The sequence below is a fragment of the Chinchilla lanigera genome, unplaced genomic scaffold (assembly GCF_000276665.1).
Source record: "Chinchilla lanigera isolate Chin_1 unplaced genomic scaffold, ChiLan1.0 scaffold00042, whole genome shotgun sequence".
Lineage (NCBI taxonomy): Eukaryota > Metazoa > Chordata > Mammalia > Rodentia > Chinchillidae > Chinchilla > Chinchilla lanigera.
Window position 1 is genome coordinate 5,635,384 of NW_004955443.1, and position 23,020 is coordinate 5,658,403.

The 23,020-nt window shown below is 37.9% G+C and overlaps 1 protein-coding gene across 1 annotated transcript in view; it reads right to left on the reverse strand.

Annotated features, from left to right (window-relative positions):
* Positions 1-5,988: 5,988 nt before the first annotated feature.
* Slc30a9 (solute carrier family 30 (zinc transporter), member 9) overlaps positions 5,989-23,020 on the reverse strand; it is a 74,817-nt gene continuing 57,785 nt past the window's right edge. The window contains exons 15-18 of the mRNA XM_005391923.2: positions 22,059-22,224; positions 13,977-14,106; positions 11,372-11,485; positions 5,989-7,494 (exon numbers count right to left, since the gene is read on the reverse strand). Coding sequence (XP_005391980.1) covers positions 7,450-7,494; positions 11,372-11,485; positions 13,977-14,106; positions 22,059-22,224 — 455 coding nt within the window. The 3' untranslated portion in view covers positions 5,989-7,449. The remainder of the gene's footprint in view (positions 7,495-11,371; positions 11,486-13,976; positions 14,107-22,058; positions 22,225-23,020) is intronic.

A 23,020-nucleotide genomic window follows, 5' to 3' on the forward strand; every position in this document is an offset into this window, starting at 1 on the left:
ATCAGCCGAAAATCAGTAGCTGAGCTTTTGTACATACACTGTCCTTACTGCCTAGAAGAGTCGTTACCCCTGCCGCCATCTCTGTGTCTGGCCTGGAAAAGGACACTTCCTTACAGCAGCTTTCCTGCCCGATGCCTAGTAGTTAGGACACAGTTCTGTGCTCAGTACTACTTGGTGAGTGCAATAACTGATGCTGCTTTCCCTTTTTTTTTTTCCCCAGTTTTACAGTTTACTAGGACACTGTCCTAGTCTTCTCTGACAGACTTGTTTTTGCAGTATTGGGGATGGAACACAGGGCCTTCACTGAGCTACATTCACAGCCACCTTCCTCCCTCTTTTTTTCCTACCTTCCTTTCTTCCCTTCCCTTTTTCTTTTCTCTTTCTTTCTTTTGAGACAATCTTGCTAAGTCACTAAGTTGTCCAGGCTGGGCTCAAACTTGTGATCCTCCTGCCTCATCTTCTTTTATGATGATTCCTAGTGAGATCCACGATCATTCCAGATTATATAGGGGAAAACAAATGGCCATGCTGAGTTCCAAAAATACATGCCCCTATTACTGGGACTAAAAAGTGCTATGGAAGACTTTTAGTCTAATGAAGTAAAGACAAGTTTTAAAATAATGCAAAGAAACCTGCTCTTCGGTCTTTTTTCCTTTAGAACATTGGGTTTTCACCTCCCTGTGAAAGGAGGTAAAACTTAAAAGCTCTAATTTGAGGATTTTCACACTATAGTTTTTTGACACTATGTTTTTAGAATTCCAACTGAAAAACGAAGACGATGATGATTGGTGCTGGGGACTGAACCCAGGACATCACTGTGAGCTTCATCTTGAGACAGGATCTCCCTAAGCTGCCCAGGCGGAGCTCCAACTTGTGATCTTCCAGCCTCAGTAGCCCAGGTATTGGGGTTACAGGTGTGCATTTTTACATTTCTCTTCCATTCTGGGCTGTGTTCCCTGAAATGGAACGGCCATGTCAAGGGATAGGACTACATGTCCTGCACTGTTAAAACCTACTGCAAAAATACTCTTCGGTAGATGGCCCCATTTCACTCCCATTAGAAGCGTATCAGAGTGCTTCTCTCACAAACCTGGCTTTACGACATGAAAATTATTACTCCATGATTAATACACAGACATACTGCCATACTACATTATAATCATGCTTAGGGCTCCTTGTCAACTAACTAGCCTGTGCTGTTCCAGTAGGCTGAGTCTGTCTGTATTTTTACAACTTCATACATGAAACACTCACTCATTCAGGGTTTTTTTGCTAAATGCCTGCTATGTCTTGTTCCTGGAGAGCCAGCTTTAAGGGAACATGCATTTCAGGGGAGACAGAAAAGTGAAATTACAATCACCAGGTCCTAAACACTATGGTCACAAGTGAAGCAGGGACAGGATTATGGGGCTGGGGATAAAGGTTACCGTTTCTTACGGGTGGAGAGGAAGGGCCTCGCTCGTGAGAGGGCACTGGAACAGGTATTTGAAGCAGCACGCTGTGGAGCCGCCTAAGGGACGGGTGTTTCAGGAAGTACAAAGGAGCCAGTCAGAGCCTGCTTAGGACGCCTGAAAAACAGTAAGGAGGCCAGGCTGGCCAGAGTGCAGAGGGAGCAGAAACGGCCAGACCGTGAGGACGCGTGGAGGCCTTGCAAGCCTTGCTGGCACCTTGCTATGTCCGAGATCAGCAGCTACCGGAAGTGTGTGAGGAAGGCCATGACTGGACACGTTTTCAAAAGACCACGATCTGCTGTGCTTAGAACAAAGTGTGGCTATGACTATGGTGGAAAGCAGCTAAGGGGGTATCTTAATAATTCAGGCAAAAAATTATGACTGATACTAAGAAGACAGAAATGAGAAATGGAACCTGAATGTACTTTGGAGGTGGAGCTAGTGAATTTTGCAAAGGTGTTAGATGTCTATCGTGTGAGAAACAGGAGCCACCAATCTTGGGCAAATAAAAGGATGAAAATGCCATTTAATAAGAAAGAAAACACTGCAGGAGAAAGTGTCTTGGGAGAGGAGGCGTGGAAATTGGGAGTTTTGTTTTGGATATGCTGAGTCTGACATATAAATCATCTGCCAAATCGTACTGATGTTCAAACTGCATTGTACATGGATTAGCTGTCTACTTCATGTGTCTTTCAGGAGTCTAGGCTGAAAAGAACAGCTCCTGTTACTTCAAGATGGCTTGTAAGCCAGGCGTGGTGGTGCACATCTATTTTTTATTTTTTATTTTTGGTACCAGGGATCGAACTCAGGACCTTACGCTTGCCAGGTAGGCACTTGTGCCACTATATCCCCGGCCCAACATGGTACATATCTATAATCCCAGTAATCTACGAAACTAAGGTGGGAGGACCACAAGTACAAGCCCAGTCAAAACAACTCAGCAATTTAGCAAGACCCTGTCTCAAAACAAAAAAGGGCCAGTGATGTAGCTCAGTACAAAGGCCCTAGTTTCAGTCCTCAGTACTAATAAAGTAAATAAATCTCAAAAGTGACAGGCAAGGCCTCGACTTCCATTCAACCTCAGTGTTCCACTCCCTACCTCACCCTATCCCATGAACAGTTAAATTTTGGTTCAAATGCCTTGTTGAGTGACAGCCACACTGTATCTGCCCCTACCCGCATGACTGCAGACACAAACTACTGTATCTCAGTTTCATCAGACAAAAATGTAAAGAGCAGTACCTAATTCCTTGGCTGTTTGTGCAAACGAAATGTGTTAATACACATAAAACAGTACCTATACAAAGAGCTCAAATTATCCTGTTGGTACCTATGATGATACAAACAGGATGCTTCTATTTTAAAACTTCAATAAGCCCTTGTAGCACACAAATGATTTTGTATTTGGCTGTGTAAACTGCAAACTATGGTGCTTCTATTTCTATAGGTTTTGAATCTGGAGAGGGAGCTATACTCTCCCAAAATACCAAATTATTTTGAATAATCATTTGGTTTAGTTTCTCATTAAAACAAAGCTGGAGTTCCTAAAGAATCAGTATAGAATTGAACTTGAATTGACTAGAGGCTGCCTCTAGATTGTAGCCTTTGATGTTTTTATCTAAATATACTATAAAGACACCTACCAAGAATAGCTTTGTGTCACCGGGTGTGGTGGTGCACACCTGTAATTCCAGCACTTGGGAGGCTGAGGCAGGAGGATCCACGCGAGTTCGAGACCAACCTGGGCTACAAAGTGAGCTCAAAGTCAGCCTGAACTGCATAGCGAGACCTTCTCTCAAAAAAAAAAAAAAAATGATAGTGGGGCTGGGGATTTAGCTCAGTGCCACAGCACCTGCCTGGCAAGTGCGATGTCATGAGTTCAATTAAGGATAGCTTTGTGGGTTCAGTGGCAGAGCATGTGCTTAGCATAGATGAGGACTGGGGTTCAATCCCCAGCATACCACATACACATGCACACATTCATATGCACACACACACAGGTGTAACTAAAATATTTACATATTCTAATTTTGTGAAATTGTACAAAAATATGTATCAGTAAGAGATATACCTTTGTGTATTTGTGTTTACCAAACACATAATGTCCTAGTAGTACATTAATAATTATAGTTTGGTTTTGCAAAACAGGGAGAAAACCATACAAACTAACAAGCAGGAAGAAATTCTGTTCAAAAAACATAGGCATATGTTTTAAAGTAAAATGTATTATGTAAGAGTTTTGTTAGCAGACGAGATAAAGAAAGCGTATTATGTGATCATGAACCCATTCATTCGACATTCATGGGGCCAAAGCCCCAAACTGAGTTGCTCTTGCTTACATATTCACTAAGGAAGAGCATCCTGAGGAACCAGGCTCACTGTGACCTGCCAGTGACGTCAAGCAGATGAAATAGAACCGAATAGAAATAAAAATTTTCTTTCTCCCTGAGAACAAGTCTAGGGATACAAGTAAAAACCACAAATGTAAAGGCTGCCAGCCCCATCTTCTATATAAATACCTTCCAAAATTCCATTTTAGACGCGAGGATAAGGGATTTAGCGGAGACAATCTTTTGAATCAACATTTTACCTTCAATTCTTCGCTTCACTGACTTCTGACAGTTTGGCGAAGTGGGAGTCATTACATTTAAAAGAAGTACTGCCAAATCTTGACAAATGCAATCTAAGAAGGTACTATAAATTCCAAATGCCTGGGTAATTTTCTGTAGTTCCCAGAATTCTACCTCAAAAAGTTATCAGACTTAAAATTTAAGCCTTTCTTTAGATGGTATAATTTTAGCAAAAGCATTACTCAAATTGAGATAATTAAGGTACCACTCAAAACTGTACCAGAAATTCAAGTCTTATATTATTACTCTGGGCAGTCTGGGCTGAGTACGTGTATGTGCTGGGGGGATGGGTACAAGGATTTAGAAAATTCTGAAAATTTTTCAGTCTGATCGTAACTCAGTTTCCTCATCAGAAGTCACCTCGTATGAACTGGATGCTATTGGCCACCAAGACGTTCCATTTAAAAAGAGGTCTCCACTTCTCATCCTCCCATAGTACAGAAAGGCCACATCGTACTCACAGTTCACTAGAGATCCACTCTCAACCAAATTCCTGATTCCAGTTTGGAGAAAGCAGAGGTCACAGACCCTTGCCTGGTCCACCTTTTTGTCCAAAACTAGTGTTTACTCTATGATTATTTTCCAACAAAGACTACTTTTCCTAACAATATTCAAATTATATGCTTAAACACTCAAATACTATGTATGTATGCCACAAAGCAAAATCTAAAGTAAAAAATATTTATTTATTTTTGTCTTTTTAAGACAGGGTCTCGCTATGCCGCTCAGGCTGGCCTTGAGCTCACTCTGTTGCCCAGGCTGGTCTCGAACTCGCAAGGATCCTCTTGCCTCAGCCTCCCGAGTGCTGGGATTACAGGCGTGCGCCACCACACCTGGCCTCAAGAAACATTAATTTAGAAAGAACAAAAACAAGAAATGGAAAACTAGATATTGTCTAGTTTTAAAGAGGCCCAAATTTCCTAGTTTTAATGTTCAAATTTGACTCTAGTTATAAGGGGAAAAAACCAAATCCACAAAAATGTTCAAATTTCTGGATATGTTGCCCTCTTTTATGTCATCTTTATATAAACAATCTTTAAAATATCACTACAGAAGAGAATTAGAATGAAAAGACAGCAACTTAAGTTTTCTGTTACTAAGAATGGTATGAACCTAAACAAAATCAGATAAAAAAAAATCCAAAGAAATATTAGAGATTGGCTTTTTTTAGGGACTCCTAAAACATACAGCATTTGGCATAAGTTTTCTTTGTTGTTGTTTTCCTCCAGTACCAAGAATCGAACTCACGAACTTGCACTTGCCAGGCAGGCGCTGTGCCGCTGAGCTAAATCCCCAGCCCCTTGACATAAGTTTTAAACATCATCTTTGAGCATCTTTTTAAAAACAAGTAGTTATTCTTGACTCACCACATGAAACTTTTCAGAGTAGCTTTATTTTACTAAGAGGAAGCTGGGTGGAACTTGGAATGCTGACTGTGGCCACAGCATGGAATAACAAGGGCAGGTGGGGCGGGGAGCGAGGAGGAAGAAAGTATAGCGTGAGTTACACCTAAACAACAAAGGGTTATGAAGGGTGCCAACGAGGAATGTGAAGATATACATTATACTTGCTAAGTGCTCCACCACTGAGCCACATCCCCAGCCCAACAGGTTTTTTTTGTTTGTTTTTTGTTTTTGAGACAGGGTCTCACTATGCAGTTCAGGCTGGACTGGAGCTCACTTTGTAGCCCAGGCTGGCCTCGAACTCGCAACAATCCTCCACCTCAGCCTTCTGAGTGCTGCAATTACAGGCATGCACCACCATGCCTGGCTCCAACAGTTTTATGTTTTAAAAGTAAAACTGGAATGTTACTTCATTCAAAATGCTAATAGTTAAAAAAGTACAACAATATATGTTCTCATAATTTTCTAGCAAGTGACACTTCTGGATCAAAAATTACCAGAACAAACCCTTCAATCAAAGATTTATTTTTTGTTTCCAATGGGACAATCTGTTATAATTCACGGCAATCTGTTATGAAACTTACTTCCACCTCAGTAAGTTTTAAGACGCTAACTTCACGTAAGGAGTTAGGCCCCTGTGTCAAGCACTCACCCAACAAAGAGAGCAGCATCCACACTCTCCCATGAACAGTGCTCACTGCTACCTGGACATTATAAAGTGCAGAGTGTGTTCTGGAGAAAGCTGTTGCTTTTCACTACATTTTCAATTACGGAAGCACATGTTTTTTCACCTTGCTAGCCCACAGTCATCAGAAAGCTCTTCGCTTACATATGTTATAGCAATATGCTAAATGCCCATTTGTAACTGCAAGAAAGTCACAGACACACTACTGACTGTATTATACAAAGTCATGACACAAGTTTCAGTGTAAGAGTTACTTCTCTCTCTCGAAGCAAAAAACCCCACAGATCATATTTACTTAAGTAGTGCCTTTTAAATAAATTAAAAATAAAATGCTATCCTATCTGTAAAATTATAAATATTTCTAGTCCATTTTACAGAATGTTAAAATGCTTATAAATGCATTAACTCCCAGTAAACAGACATTATGGCACTACAGCCAGTTTCCAGAAGGAGGGAGGGAGGAAAGGAAGGAAGGGAGGGAGAGAGGGAAGGAGGGAGGGGAGAAAGGAGGATGAGAGGGAAGGAGCGACAAAGCAAAGCAAAACAAAGCAAAGAAGGAGGGAGGAGAAAGAAAGAAAGAATCATCGCACTGGCTCATAGAAATGCTCAGGGCTATTTATGTCTTAACATCAGAAAAATTTAAAAAAAGGAAAAAAGTGAAAGCGAAATAAATTTTAGAAAATAATAACTATGATTTAAAGGAGGGTACTGAAAGGTCTTCATTCAATTCACTAACTAAGTTATTTCTGGAATGAACATTTGTGGATGACCAAGTTAAGAGAGTACCACTCTCAATGCTCAGGTTAAAGTCATGAAGTATGCAGAAAACTTCCAAATTATATCAAGAAAGACAAACTCTGAAACAGAGTGACCAGACACCAACATTCAGCCAGAATATTCAAGCCTGACAGATATTGATGGAGTAAAGTCTTTAGTAGAAACAAAATTGAAAGTTATAATCCCACGGATACTACTTACCAATGCAAAAAAAGAAACATGATTGCAATGTACAATGCACAATGCTAGGCTAAAATGAGAAATTATAAACAATTTAAGTAACCAAAATGTTCCCTATTAAAGCAAAAAACATGATTAGAAGGAAGGAGTTTTAGTTCTGTGGCCTGTTCAATTGCTCTTCACATAAAATATTAACTCCATCTTAGAAGAAATAGCTTCTCAATGGCACTGGCTCCTTCAGGTTGCAAAGGAGGACGCGTGCTTTGTAGAGACTCAACAAACTCGTTTCCAAGGCCCCACCAAGATGATTCACTCCATCAAGATTAGAGTATCTCCAAATCTACATGTCGAACTTCAGGATTTCGTTTCTGGAAAAGAAAACCACCACATTATTCACAGCAAAGAAAATCTTCTTTCTTTTTATTCCTTTTATTAATGATGATACATCTAAGCTAGATTTGAACTTGAGTCTTCTAGATAGATGAAGAAGAATGCTTAGACAGAAAAAACAGCAGTGCAAAGCAGAGAGCCCCAGAAGCAGGCGTGGGCCCTGTGATATGTACAGTCAGCACAGAAGGCACAGAAAGGGCAGGCCTAATAATGAGGCTAGAAAGACAGACCTAAACCAGGTTGTTAAAAAAGCTATATGCTAGGTTAAGGAACTTCAACTCAGCAGCAACAAACAGTATCTGCCTTCAACAGACTTACAGTAAGTGAAGGAGGAGAGACAGGTAAGTAAGCAAGCAATTACAATGCTGTGCTGCTACGGACAGGGTAAGGTAAAGGTTTTGGGTTTTTCCTTCCTGTGGATATACAAAAGGAGAACACAACTCAATTTGGGGAGAATTAAAAATACTGTAAAAAACTCAGAATGGAGACAGAAAGCAGTGCCGAAAAGTACATAAAGTTACACTTACTACAGAGGAAATAAATAATGTTAAATCAGGAGAACCAATATAAAACTGACATAGGAATACGGCATGAAATAAAGAAATGCAAAAAGTATTAAAAACAGTTATCTAAGAGAGGCAGAATTAGAGAATAAAGAGAATGAAATCAGTGATACTTGTTATAAGCATTACAGTTGTTTTGTTATATACTTTGTGTATGAGTTGCTAAAAAATTAAAAAACTAAATAAAGGAGAAAAGTTGTTGTAATTAATCCTAAAATTAATCAGGATTAATACCGTCTAGCTTAAAAATAATATCCCAGGACCATGTGCATACTGCTTCTTTTACAGAGATTGAGTTCTACAAACAAGAATCTGGCATAATACTGGAGTTTTGCTTGACTACAGCATTCTTTGAGTGAACACAGACTTTTCTTACAGGTAGCACTGTTGGAGTGTGGCTAGGGGTCCTTTTCTTTAGGGTCACAGGGCAAGGACCTCCAGTCACACTATTGTTCTCAAGTTTATCTGAAACTATTCCTTGTTTCTAGAACTCCTTACATTCAATATGGGAAAAAAAAAAATTCCAAACAAATAAAACCCTTGCCTATCCAAGTATGACTTGAAATATTTAGTTGTTTACAAGAAATTTGGTATTGTTTTAGTGAAAAAAATACTGCATAGTAAATATGTATTAATAAACCTAAAAAGTTAATTTACCATATTTTTAAAATCAACCTTTCCAAGAAACAACTCGAAGTTTATAGAATATATATGCACAGTACACACACATTTGCAGAATAAATAAAAGAAACACGATTTTAATTTCTTAAAATGCAATGTTTACTATTTTAACAAGGTACTATGTCAATTCCCAGCACCAAAAAGAAAACCCAAAAAAGATATTATGGACATATCAGAACCTGGTATTTGTTATGCAAATATGAAAAATCAATAACTTTGTACTAACTTGCAATTTTTATTTATTTATTCAACACATACTTTTACATTTACTATGTCCCATGCACTACTTAATGCAAACTGATTATGCCCACCACAGAGATTTTATTCCAACACTCATGCAGAGACAAAAACCAAATTATATGATTTATTTTGCAATGCTGAAGACTCAAGAAAATGATATGCAGAGGTTGCACTAGAGAAGCAAAGATAAAATAAAGGACAGAACATTATAAGAAATTTGCTAGTGTTACAGCAACCTCCCACTGAATTAATATCCAGTACAATTATTTCATCTCAAACACAAAAAGCTTCACAGGGGGAAACAGGAGAGGGGAATAGGAAGGGAATAGGAGAAGAAATAGGATAAAAAAGGTAACAGGTCAGGTATCTTTAAAATAATAAGGTATTTTATAATTTTGTAACTCCCATTTTATAGTATCATAATTTATGAATTAGGCTATTATTATTTGGTATCTTTACACAGAACTATGCAAATTGGAGCCGGGGATACAGCTCAGTGGCATAAGCGCCTGCCTGGCAAGCGCAAGGACCTGAGTTTGATTCCCGGTACCAAAAAAAGAAAAAAAACTATGCAAATTGTAGAATCTTAAGCCAAAAATATCACCTACTGTAATTGCAACAGCATCACTGAACGGAAATGTCCAATAGCTATACTGGTATAGAATTAGGTTTATACACGAAAGTCACACATGGAACTTAGCTGTCCCCTCCTCACCAACAGAAACTCATTCAACGCTAAGTACTACATTTTTCAATAACATTATTTAGAAAGCAAGCATGAGACATTAAATGAGGGAGTAGCTGGTGTACAAAATTTAGTGTTAAAAAGAAAATCAGCGTATTTGCATGAGGAAGAATTATGTTCATGTATTCCCTTTTGGTTTGGTACTTCAACTATGAGCAACTTTCCTTTCATTTAAAATCAATCATGCTTTATTACCTCAGCTAAAGATGTTTCCACCTGCTTATGTGGGTTAAACGTAGCTTCATAATTTGAAAAACTTTTGTAATTCAAAAACACTATGAATGATTTAATAGTATTTAACTAAACTACAAAGTTAATTAAATGAAAAACAACTAACTTCTCTGTGATAAGAGGAAATACAGTTGAGAATGATTAATTATTCTTAAATATGACTTCTGACTTCCTGTTTCTACCAAAGTATACAGATTAAGTTTATTTTCCTTGCCACAGAATTAAAATCAAATAGAAGAATAAAGTTAATTCTTTCTTGTGTTACCCTACTCAAAAATAACCATCTCACATTCTACATAAAACAGTGGTTCTCAAGACCAAGGACTGTGGGCATCCTGAAACTTTTGAAAGGGGACTGAAATCACAGCTAGTTTCACAGTGAATAACTAAAATGTTATTTGCTTTTGTCAGTATGACATTTCCTAGGATGGCCTAAAAGCTCTGCTGGCACCTTTGTACAATTAAGCAAATGGAACCAAACTGTACTAGTGGTCACTGTGTTCCTTTACTGACACATACTCAACTGTTAAAAACCAGTTTTACTTTAAAACATCCTTTGTGAAGTAGTAAGATGTACCAATTTTGTTAAACCTCAACTCCTGAGTACATTTTGTAAGACACCGTGACAAGCGGAACCTAGGTATAAAACACCTCTGCTTCATACTGACATACGATGGCACAAGGAAAGTACCCTCTGATTCCTTGTGTAGTGAGCTGAATAAATTGCTTTCTTATCAGAACACTACTTGAAAGATATGCATAACTCAGTGAATCAGTATTTTCCAAAGCATCAATGTATAATGTTACAGAATCATGCACAGGTAAAAAACCCATTCAGGGTACAAAAGCGGACTAATGGATTTCCATGTAACAATATAACAAGAGAATTAAGCTTACTCCAAAAAAGGTCTAAGCTTTGCCCTCAGTTACTGGAGAGTAGTTTATAGGCCTTGAAAATGTCCTAAGAATGCCTTTGTTTATCTGGGAGTGCTGACCACCACACAGTCTAACAATTAGACTTATGATGGGGACTTTAGGTCACACAGTATCTGTCCTCCATCAGGAGGGGCTGGAGACAAAACGTCAGCCTCTTGTAGTCAACCACATAGCCTCAGTGAAGTCTTGGGACATCAAATCTCAGATGAGCTTCTCTGGTTAACAATACTCAAAACAACTGACATACTTCAGTGCTACCCATAACTCCGTGAGGAGGCTATCAGTGAAGTTCTACATTTGGAACTTTACTGGATTCTGCCCTGTACGCATTTACTTGTCATAGAGTTACCGAGTATTAAGAGTATGCATATAATATAGTCAGCACGGTGTCTGATGCACAGTAAGTACTTGAAAAACAGTTGTCACTATCACTGCATTATTTTTATGAAGATATCTTACCTTCAGTTCCTTTTCAAGCCTATCAACTTCAGCTCCTAAAGTGTCGATAATATTTTCTCCATGTTTAAGCATAAATGTCTCTAGTTCTTCAGGAGTTTTCACTTCTTGAATTTCCTATAAAGAAGAGAAGCAGGAAAACTAAATTTTTCAAAAATCATAGTGGTACACTGATAATTCCTTTTAAAATTTATAATGAACACCGTAAAGTTTAATGAAAAATTAAAAAAATTTAGGCCATAGGCAATGGACCATGTACTTCCAAAAAAAATTTAATTCCAGAAAAGTCAGTAATGCTACACAGAGGTAGAACTACAAAATCAGTGGCAGAATATTCATTAAGTAGTATCGGAACAATTATTTTCCTGTAAAGGAAAAATACTAAGTCTCTACCTCAGTCCATTGAATAAATAATCCCAATTAGATTAAAGACTTGCAGGTTAAAAAAAAAACTTTTAGAAGAAAAAATATTTTTGTGATAAAGGGTTAAGTAAGACTTTTTTAATTAACCTCACTACTCCAAGTAATATAAATTATAAGATATTACTTCATACCTATAATATTGGGAAACATTTAAAAATTATCAGTATAATCTAGTAAGAATGTGAAGCAACAAAAACTTCGATACACTGAGGGCAGAAGCTGAATTAACACTTTGGAGAACAATTTCATAGTATCTACGGGGGGCTGGGGATTTAGCTCAGCGGCACAGCGCCTGCCTGGCAAGCGCAAGGTCATGAGTTCGATTCCTGGTACCGGAAAAAAAACAAAACAAAAAAATCATAGCATCTACAGAAGCTACAGATAAGAATGCATTCTCGATGGTCTTTACCTAATTGAAATCTAGCTATCTATACCCTACCCTGAAAAACATGTGTAAAAAAAAAAAAAAAATTCAACCTAGATTTCCAATTATTCCAAAGCATTTTCCCCCTTCCTTGTGTCTCTCTCTCTTTCTATCAGTCTACTGTTTAATTCAAAGAAATATAACTTCCTGTGTAAAAGGTTTTTTTCCAGATTTTAATAAAGAAGCCAGAAATTGCAGAAAAAAAAAAAAAAAAAGAAAAAAGAAAAACATGTGCAGTAGGAAGCATGAAACATTTCTGGCATTTCATAAGGGATACTCAACCGATATTGTAAATATAATGTTGAGATTTGACAAAGGCAAGTGTCCATATCTGTGCTGTTCTTTGTTATCTTCTATAAATTCTCTTTCAAACTACAACAGTCTCCTCTTCTTTGTGGAGATATGTTATAAGACCCCAGTGGGCGCCTAAAACTGCAAACAGTAAAGTACCCTATATATCCTATGTTTTCTCTTATGCCTACGATAGCTTCATTTATAAGTTAGGCACAGTAAGAGATTAACAACAATAATAAAACAATTATAGCTATGTACTGTAACAAAAGTTCTGTGAGTGTGGTCTCTGACTCTCAATTGCCACAGGGAGGTTAGCATATACAACATGTACAGTATATGCAGGACAGATGGACAGCTCATGTCCTGGGGGAAACAGCATGAGATTTCATCAGATTATTCAGAATGGTAATTTAAAGCTTAGGAACTATCTCTGGAACTTTCCACTTACTAATTTTGGACTGAAGTTAATAACCTAATACCATGGAAAGTAAAGCTGAATGAAATGAAGGCAACGTCCACATTCTTTTTTTAATTTCTGTTTTCTTCTGCGGTACTGGAGATTGAACCCATAGCTTTCACAATGAGTTTCATCTGAGTCATTTTTTTTTATTCTGAGACCAGACCTTGCCAAGGCACTAAGTTACCAGGCTGGATATGAATTTACGATCCTCCTGGCTCAGCCTTCTACAGTGCCAGTACAGACATTCCACCCTTACCAAGAGAGGTCCTGTCCCACAACTAAGGTGTTGATTGAATTTCGCTAAATGAGGAACTGTATATAGTATATACATTACAATATTCAAAACAAAGAATGGTCAAAGGAAACTCCAACTTGATGACTTTGCTTTTATTTGCACAAAACTACAAATATTGTGCTGCACAGTACCATCAGAAAAAATTACAGAACTGTATAAACAAGATGTACTGTACCAAAAAAAGACACTGAGGCTCTATAAACAAGATGTACAGAACTATACAAAAGGGTCCTAAGTCCAGACAGTGCATCTTGGTCCTCAGTCCGAACAAGTTAAAACAGGTAAGTTTTAAACGAGGAATATCCTTATACATGTGTGCCACCATGGCCAGCTCTGGAACTGACATCACAGATTCTGGGATCAGAGGTATCTAAATTCATAGATGTGTAAATAAAATATTAGGCAAGTTACATAATCTGTGTCTTAATTTGCATATATACTAAAATGAAAATGTTATTCACTGGGTTGTTGAGAATAAACCAGATAAAATAAAATGCCTAGCACATAACAAGCTCTAACAGCTTATGAAGTCTGCTCTTCTGCTGTCTTCTCCAACCCACTCTACAGAAAATAAAAGGTTCTCTGTCAAATTTTGGAACCTAAGAGGTTAACAGATGAAGTTACTTTTAAGATCTATAAAAGAAACAGTTTTATTTATTTATTTTTATGTAGCCATCAACTACCTAAGAAAATGATAAACACATAAACTTACTTGTAGCATTTGGTCAAAATCTTGTTTCTCCAAATACGATCTTGTAACAACTCGCCCATCGAAATCTACTTCTGCCTTAAATCTTACTTTTCCTAATCCCAGGTCTGTGGCTTTAACATCATGAATTGCCCTGCAATCAGTAACAATGCATACAAATTTATATATAATACATACATACGTAATGTATGAACACATACTCCAATGGCTCAAAGCCCAGAATTTGTTTTATCTCCACCAGTGATGAATACAGACTAAGACGGCTTTGGATAGTCACCATTAAGTATCACCTATCATTTTCTAAGGTTAAATGTTTGTATATAATGCTATACAATAGTCCAAATTAACAAATATTATAGTAGTTTATATACACAGGAGTTACAAAGCTGGTATATTAAAAAAACTCTACACTGTTTTTCTAAAGTGCTGTCATAAATCTTTCTCCCCATATATTCACTTACCAGTTTCATAAATACCATTTACAAAAAGTTTTCGGGTTGATAGGAGAGTTGTAGAGTACACTGATTACTTTTTTTTAAGCAGTGGTGGGGATCAATCCCAGGGCCCTGACATACCAAGCAAGCATTCTACTGGTCTTCAAACAACTACATGAAGCAGTCTCTTAAGAATGGGACACCACATAGGACAGATGAGAGAACTAATAAGATAACATATAAAATGCTTAATATAGTACCAGTTACAAGGCAGGCATTTAGTAAACAGCTTTCATAAAATATATAAAGTGGTATCTTTACAGATGATAAAATAGTCTCAGAGAGACATAAGTGATGTGCTCAAGACAGTTCAATTAGCCGGGCATGGTGGCGCACACCTGTAATCCCAGCACTTGGGAGGCTGAGGCAGGAGGATCGTTGCAAGTTTGAAACCAACCTGGGCTACAAAGTGAGCTCAAGGCCAGCCTGAACTGCATAGCAAGACCCTGTCTCAAAAAGACAAAAAGACCGGAAAAAAAAAAAAAAAAAAGATAGTTCAATTAGTGAAAAGTAGACCAGCATTCCTCCACACTGAAGCTCTTCAGACAACAAAACTCAGTCTTTCTGTTATATTCTTCTGGTCCCAGGAAAGAAAGCAGCTGCTAAACTATAACCACAACCCTTCTACCCTAACCCTAGGAAATCAAATTTTTAGCTGGGAGTGGTAGCACATACCTATAATCCCCACACTAGGGAGGATGAGGAGGGAAACTCCCTGTGAGTTCGAAGCTAGCCTGGGGAACTCAGTGAGTCTATAGCAGAAAATGCCCTCCCCAGCCAGTATACTTCAGTTGCCCAGGTGACAGTTCCTGCTGCTTCAGTTTCTTAGAAATGGCTGGTCACTGTGATGCATATTGTAAGAACCAATCAAAGACAGCCAAGTACTTTACCTTTGTACTTCCCCTTTGCAACCCCATGAAAACCTCCCTCCCTGGGCCTTCAGGGCCTGACATTTTGAGGAACAACTGATTCCCTGTCAGTGCCCATTGACATCAAATAAATCTGCCTCCAAATCCTGGGTGGAGTTTAGGTGTTTTGGTTTGCCACTGCAAGTATAAAGCTAGCCTGAACTACACAGCAAGGCCCTGTCTCAAAACAAACAAACAAAAAAGAATCAAATCTTCCCCAGAAAATAATTAAAAAATCCTCTTCTATCAAAGGTGATCATCATAATATATTTTCTTTATAAAGTATGTAAGAGAACAGTCTGAATCCTGAGAACAGAGTGGATTGGCAGAATAAACTTCAGTGAGACTCCAAATACTACGGAAACATTTTACTGATCTTGAGGAAATTACCAAGTCCAAATAAAGAAGCTGTATCTATTGTGACAGGCAGCTGAGTTAGACAGAAATATTATAGGCAAGTCAGACAGGGCCAGAACCTCGGAGGAGCCAGAATGTAAGACAAGATACCTTGCAAATGGAGAGGTGGTACTGTGGGCCAGGCCTCAAAACAAAAGATTAAACAAACACTTCCACATACCTCCCTAGGGATGGACATCAAGGATTGATATTCTAAATAGGTAGCAATTACCTTGAAGTCACTGACCCAACCCCCTACAGGAAAAGCCCCTGTTATGTATTCACAACCCCTTGCTACGTGACTGGCTTCCTCATTGGACCCTGATTTAATCAATTTTACCTGAACAATTCTTATTGGCTGACCACAGTTTTGTCCAACCTCACACCCACCTTGTGATTTCCCATTCCCCCCTAACCTTGGATCCACCTCACCGTCTGGTTTTGCTCTACAAAATCCCTAGGAAAGGCAGGGTTCTTGTCAACTCACTTGGGTCCTCTCTGTGTCAGACAGAAGCTTTCTTTCCCTCAATAAATACATATATTCTGCTTTTAACCTCCGCTGTTCCTAAAATTCATTCTTCGATTTTAGAGAACATGAACTCGTCCCAGATATCTCTCAGGTTGGGACTTTCTCTCCCCTATATCCCTATCGCTATGTAAAGTGAAGTATAAATAAACGACTGAATACTTATAAAGTTACATATGCTCAAGTTAAAAATAAAACTTGTCCAGATTGGCAAGACTTAAATATTTTTTAAAAATTTGTCTACTTTAATCATCACAAAATATTAATATATTTCACTATTTTACTAGTGCTTAAGTAGCAGCTAATAAATATCTTCACATACACTTTTTCCTTATATTCTTATACATAACTGCATACAGAAAACTATCTGGGAACAAGCAGATTCTGAGATTCTCCCAATAATTGATCCCTATCTCCTATCCTATATCCAGTGTGGTCCTCTCTCCTTGCATGTTGGCTAGACTAGTTCTTTACATTTTTTAAAAATTTATTTTAAAAATAAAAGAAGGAAAACATACTAACAAACAGACATCCATTTATCAAATAGCATAAGGACAATACAAGCAATACAGAGATACAGACAAAGTGGTAGGAAATTAACAATGGTTGTATTACGTATTGATATCTTCAAAGTAGTTTCTCAAGAATACATTTTTTTTTATTAAAGAGTAGGAAATTTTATTGGGAAAAGGAATGGTGAATAGGAATTCCTATAGAATTCTACAGGAATTCTACAGGAATAGGAATTCCTATGGAATAGCTCCTGAGAGACAGGAGGGGTCCCGAATGGGTTGCCCAAGTGATGTGATGTCACTTCCAACATGGCATACTAGTGAGTAACATTTTTGTTGTTGTTCATATTCAATCCCTATTGCCTTATCATCTGGCATGCTTTGATTAAGCAAGCTGCCATCTCAAAGAGGCCCAGGTGGTAAAGAATTTAGTTCTGCCAACAACTGCATAATTCTAAAAGCAGTTCTTCCTTAGGACACAACTACATATTGTCTCAGCCAAAAACTTCATACCAGTCTAAGGAGGAGCACAGACTGACATAGAGAACCCACGTAAACAGCACCTGGACTCCTGACTCACAGGAGCTGTCACGTAAGTGTTGTTTAAAACACTAAGCTTTGGGCCAATTTGTCACACAGCAGTATGTAGGTAATATACTACTTTAAAAATTGCCATGAACTTTCTGGATAACTAGCACTTATTTTATTTAACAAGTTAATTTACAAATCTTTGTTTTTGCAGAAAAGTTTAAATTTGCTAGTTTTTCAGTTTAACTCTTTTTTAGACTTTAACTGTAAGCAACAGGTAAAGATGATAATACCTTACTTTTTCAATAGTGGGCAGAATAACAAGGCAAGCAGATCAACAGGAAAATTAAAGTCTTGACTACTGCAAATAAACCTAATAAACGTCTATAGCACTCTCCATATAACAGAAGATACTTCTGATAGGTTCCTGTCCAAGTATGAATTGCTGAATCATTACGGTGGTGGTCTAACATGGCTGAAGCCCAAAAACAACAGTCTATCTTCCAAATGACGCCCCCTCCTCAGCCTTCTCCCCTCAGCCCAGAATACAACTTTTTCTTACCCTTCCTGCCGGCAAGGGAAGCCCCAATCAGCTCCTAACGGGTCACTGAGCCCACCCGTCAAGCTCAGCCCCCCAGCCAGGGTCCTCATAAACCCCCAGCCTCCTTTGTCTACCTCGGAGGAGCCCAATGCTGCATGCAGTGCTCTCCTCTCTGTGCCTGGAGTAAAGGCCTCCTTTTCCCTTTTGTTTACTTCTCCTTCTGCATCAAAAACCTAACAATGTCTTTTTTTCTCCCTTTTTCATTAGAATATATTTGTAATACATTATAAAGACACAGCATGGGGAACTGGTAAATGAAAATATCACGTCTTAACCCTTTATACTTCCTCTTCCCCTCCTCTACCTCCCCCCTATTACTATCACTGGATGAATGGATAAAGAAAGTGCAGTATATGGGGTACAATAGAAAAATACAGTAAATGCTTAAATTTTTAAAATTTATCACAGTAAAACACATAATGACCATTAACCCTCCTGAAAGCCCTCCTTGTTTTGAAGACACCTATCCTATTGTTCTTGCCACTTTCTTTTGGTTTATTTGGGGTTTTGGTTTTTGTTTGTTTGTATTTGGAGAGAGGGTCTCACTATGTAGTCCAGGCTGGCCTTGAGCTCACTATGTGGCCCAGGCTAACCTGGAACTTCCCGTGATCCTCCTGCCTCTTGCCACTTTCTGAAGCAGTTCTGGAAATCTCCTGTGAGTGTCTGTGGTTGCTCTCTCACACATGCCTTGATGCCCTGAATCAATTCAAAATGTTTACCTTTCATGGTCATTTTAACTTTGGGGAATAGCCAGGACTTACAGTGTCATGAGTGATGAGGATGTATACCACAATGTATTTATGTGAGCCTGCTTTTCCACTGGATGACACTTGGCAGCAGCATTTTTCATGTTTTTTGATCACACATAAAGACAAAAAGACTTCTAGAAGGGTTTCAGAACAATGGGATAGCCAGGTGTGGTGACTCATGCCTTTTATCCCAGCACTCCAAAGGCTGAGGCAGGAGGACTACCACGAATTCAAGGCCAACCCCAAGTGCATAGAGAGACCCTGTGTCAAACCCCTCCCCACACCAAAACAAAGGAATGGGATGAGTGTGTTCAAAGTGAAAGCGAGTATTTTGAGGAGAATTAATGGCAATGTGTTTCACTGTCATAAATTTTTAAAATTAAAATATTCACTGTAGTTTTCAATCACCGTTTGTCTCTATATATGGAATATTGGCCATCAAAAATGAAAGCCTGAAAAAAAAAAGAAAGCCTGGCATCTGTGGCAACATGAATGAATCTGGAAGATATTATGCTAAGTAAGTCAGATACAGAAAGACAAATACTGCATGTTGTCATGTGGAAGTTAAAAAAATTTTGATCTCATGAAGTAGAGAGCATTGTAAAATATTGATTACTAAAGCCTAGGAAAGGGGAAAAGGGAGGAAAGATATAGAAAGAGGATGGTTTAATGGGTATCAGTTGCAGCTGGATATGTCTATGGCTACCAACAATTACATATTTCAAAATGCCTGGTAGAAAGGATTCTGAACACTCCCATTCCAAAGAATGAATGTCTGAGGTAATGGCTATGGCAATTACCCTGGTCTAATCATTACACACTGTGTAGATGTGAAGAACTATCACACTATATCTCCTAAATATGTATAATTATTATTCACAGCCAAAAATAAAAATGCATAGTTTAAAAATTAAATTTAAAAAGAAATTAGAAATATTTTGGATGAATGAATGTGATACAATATACCAAAATTTCTGGGATGCAGAGAAAGCAGTACCTAAAGGAAATTTTATTTCTAAATGCCTATAGTGAATTAAAAACTTAGGCTGTGAGTACCTATATTCCCAGCTACTGGGGTGGCTGCGGCAGGACAATCACTTGAGCCCCTTTGAGACCAGCCTAGACAACATGGTGAAACTCATCTCAAAAAATGAAAGCAGAAACAATAAAACTTGATCTACCGTTTTAAAACACTGGAAAAAGAAGTGCAAACTAAAGCTAAAGCAACCAAAAGGAAGAAAATAATAAAAATAAAGCAGAAATTAATGAGAAAAAAGAAAAGAAAAACAACAGGGAAAATTAATTAAACCAAATCCCGGTTCTTTTAAAACTGACAATCTTTAGTGTTTTAAAATGCCCAAGAAAGACTCATATTAACATAATCAGAAACAGAAGATGAGACACTATTACCAACTCTAAATAAACAAAAAGGATTTCAAAGAAATACTAGATAATTTAGAAGTAATTTTGGGCAAGTTCCTAGGAAGAAACTACCAAAACTGATGCAATAAGAAATAGCCAATATGAACTGGTCCATAACAAGTGACAGAATTAGTAATCAAACAACCACACACAGAAAAGTCATGTCCAGATGACTTCACCGCTAAATTCTATTAATGAAAGAAATTAATATATAAAATTCTTCACAAACTCTTCCAAAAAAAAACCAGAAGAGAATACTTTCCAACTCATTCTGTGAGGCCAGTTATGAGAAACGATATCAATATGGATTGCCTCACATCAAGTCACAAAGTCTGATTTTAACAATGCCTGACTTCTAATTTTGATCCAACCAAATGATTGCTTTTAAAGGTTAAACTTTTCAAGATAGAAGACCAGCCCTGGCGGTACACGCCTATAATCCCCACACTCTAGGAAGGTGGTGCAGGATGGGCAAGCTCAGTGACAGCAAGACTCGCTCTCAAAAATTAAAAAGGATGGGGATATAGCTGAGTGCAAAGGCCCTGGGTTCAATCTCCAGCACTGCAAAAAGAAATATATATATATATATATATACACACAAAACATAGACTATAAATCTAACCGCTAGTATGTTTTACTAATCCGACTAATCCGATATATAGGTTATTTTCAAAAGATTGAACTGAAAGATTTCAATTATAACACAGAAAAAAAATACTGATACAGTCTGAATATAGTCTGTCTCTACCAAAACTTTGGGTTGAGCTTTATTCCTCAATGTAACAGAATTAGGTCTTAGTGACAGATGACTAGGTCATGGGGTAGACCCTTCAGGAATACATTAATGCCATCTCCTAGGAGTGAGTGCACGCTTTCATAGGACCTCATTAGTTACCACAAGAGCTGCCTGTTAAAAAGCAAAGTTGTCTCTCCTGTTCTGTCTCTTCCACATACACCTTGCCCTCTTCCCTCCACTAAAGCTGACACAGCATCAGGCCCTCATAGACGTGGCCACAATGATTGTCAACTTCCTTGTCTCCAAAGATGTGAACTAAATAAAGCTCTTTTAGGTATTCTTTTGTAGCAACAGAAAACGATTAAGACAAATAACTTTTTACTTTAAAGGTTGAAAAAGATTTTATATATATATATATATAACAAATATATACAATATACATTATATATATATCAAATATTTAGTGGATCATTAAAGTGTGTTTTTTTAAGACTGCAGTGCTGGGATTGAACCCAAGACCTCACACGTACTAGGCAAGTGCCCTACCATTCAGCTCCTAAGTTTTCAGAGCCTTACCTTACACAACTTAAAAGATAAGGGCTGGAGGTATAGCTCAGTGGCAGAGAACTTGCCTAATGTATGAGGTCCTGAGTTCAGTAGCCAAAATTAAAAAAAAAAAAAAGAATAAGGAAAAAATTAAACTAACTAGAAGTTTATTTTCAAAAGACAGATAAATAAATTACTTTCATTTCGGTAATCATTTCCCCATGAAAAACACTGCTTTTTACTTTTAATATATTCAGTTTGTAACTGCAATACAAATATAGGGCAAACACAAATGTAAAAATTCACTATCAAGTGGTTTCACATTAAGGAGCCAATTACTTTATATACTTCTATTCTCACTGTATCATCTCATTATGCCTTCTTCTAAAAGTTAAAGATACACAGAATTTAAAAGAAAGCTTAGGGCTGAGGATATAGCTCAGTAGCATAAGTGCCTGCCTGGCAAGCACAAGGTCCTGAGTTCAATTCCTGGTACCCCCCAAAAAAATTAAATGAAAGAAAGCTTATAATAAGTTTCCTAAATGTACTTGCTTCCGTCTAAGATAATGATTCTGAAAAGTAATACATTTAAAAAGTCCCAGAGGACAAACTTCCTCTGAAAAACAAGTTTTTGTAAGCCCTAACAACAGCACCAAGTAAGGCTGACCTTACTGACGGGTCATTCTCCAGGAGTTCAGTAAGCCGCTGTACTTGCTCGGGTTGGATAGATCGTCCTAAGAGTGCTTCAGTGTTAGTGTAGATCAGGAACGCGGAGACCACGCCTAACAAGGTGCCCACACCCAAAGAACCGAGGCTGTCATACAGCGGATTGCCTACATGAAGCACAAAGAAAAGCAGTGAGTTAACAGCTATTATTTTAATAAAACCTTGCCTTCGAAAGCAAACAACCAGAATTAGCAAGTCAGGGGACTCAAAATTCATTCCTAACTCCTTGAGTTACCTCCTTTAATGACTCCTAGTAGTTTTCCTATAAATGCTTCAAAACAAGGATAGGAAAATCTCTGTATATTACATGAAAGCATTACGGAACTTAACTATCTAATCTGTTTTTTGCATCTAGTCATGACATAGGTAAGGACTCAGAGTGTTTTCAGATTAGAGATACTGCATTAAAGAATCAATTTATTTTAGGGGCTGGGGATTTAGCTCAGCGGCAAAGCGCCTGCCTGGCAAGCGCAAGGTCGTGAGTTCGGTTCCCGGTACCGGAGAAAAAACAAACAAACAAACAAACAAACAAAAAAAAGAATCAATTTATTTTAGATATGTCAGTAGCAATTTTCTACTCCAGACTGGCAGAATAACTGTGAAATAAAAACCCGAACACTTTTTTGTGACATTACCACCAACATCCTGTAATAGAATTAAACTCTACAGAAAATGATATGGCTGACTCTTCTCACTGGACCAAGGATGATATCTAACTAGTTACCAATTCTAGATACAAAGCAGAGAAGTGAATTCATCACATGAAATGAATGCCGGAAGGTAGTAGTTCATAAATGTGGCTTCTGGACCAGCAGCATCAGTATCACCTGAGAATGTGGTACAAACACAAATTCTCAGGCTTTACCCCAGAACTTCTGAATCAGAAATTCTGAAGGTGAGGCT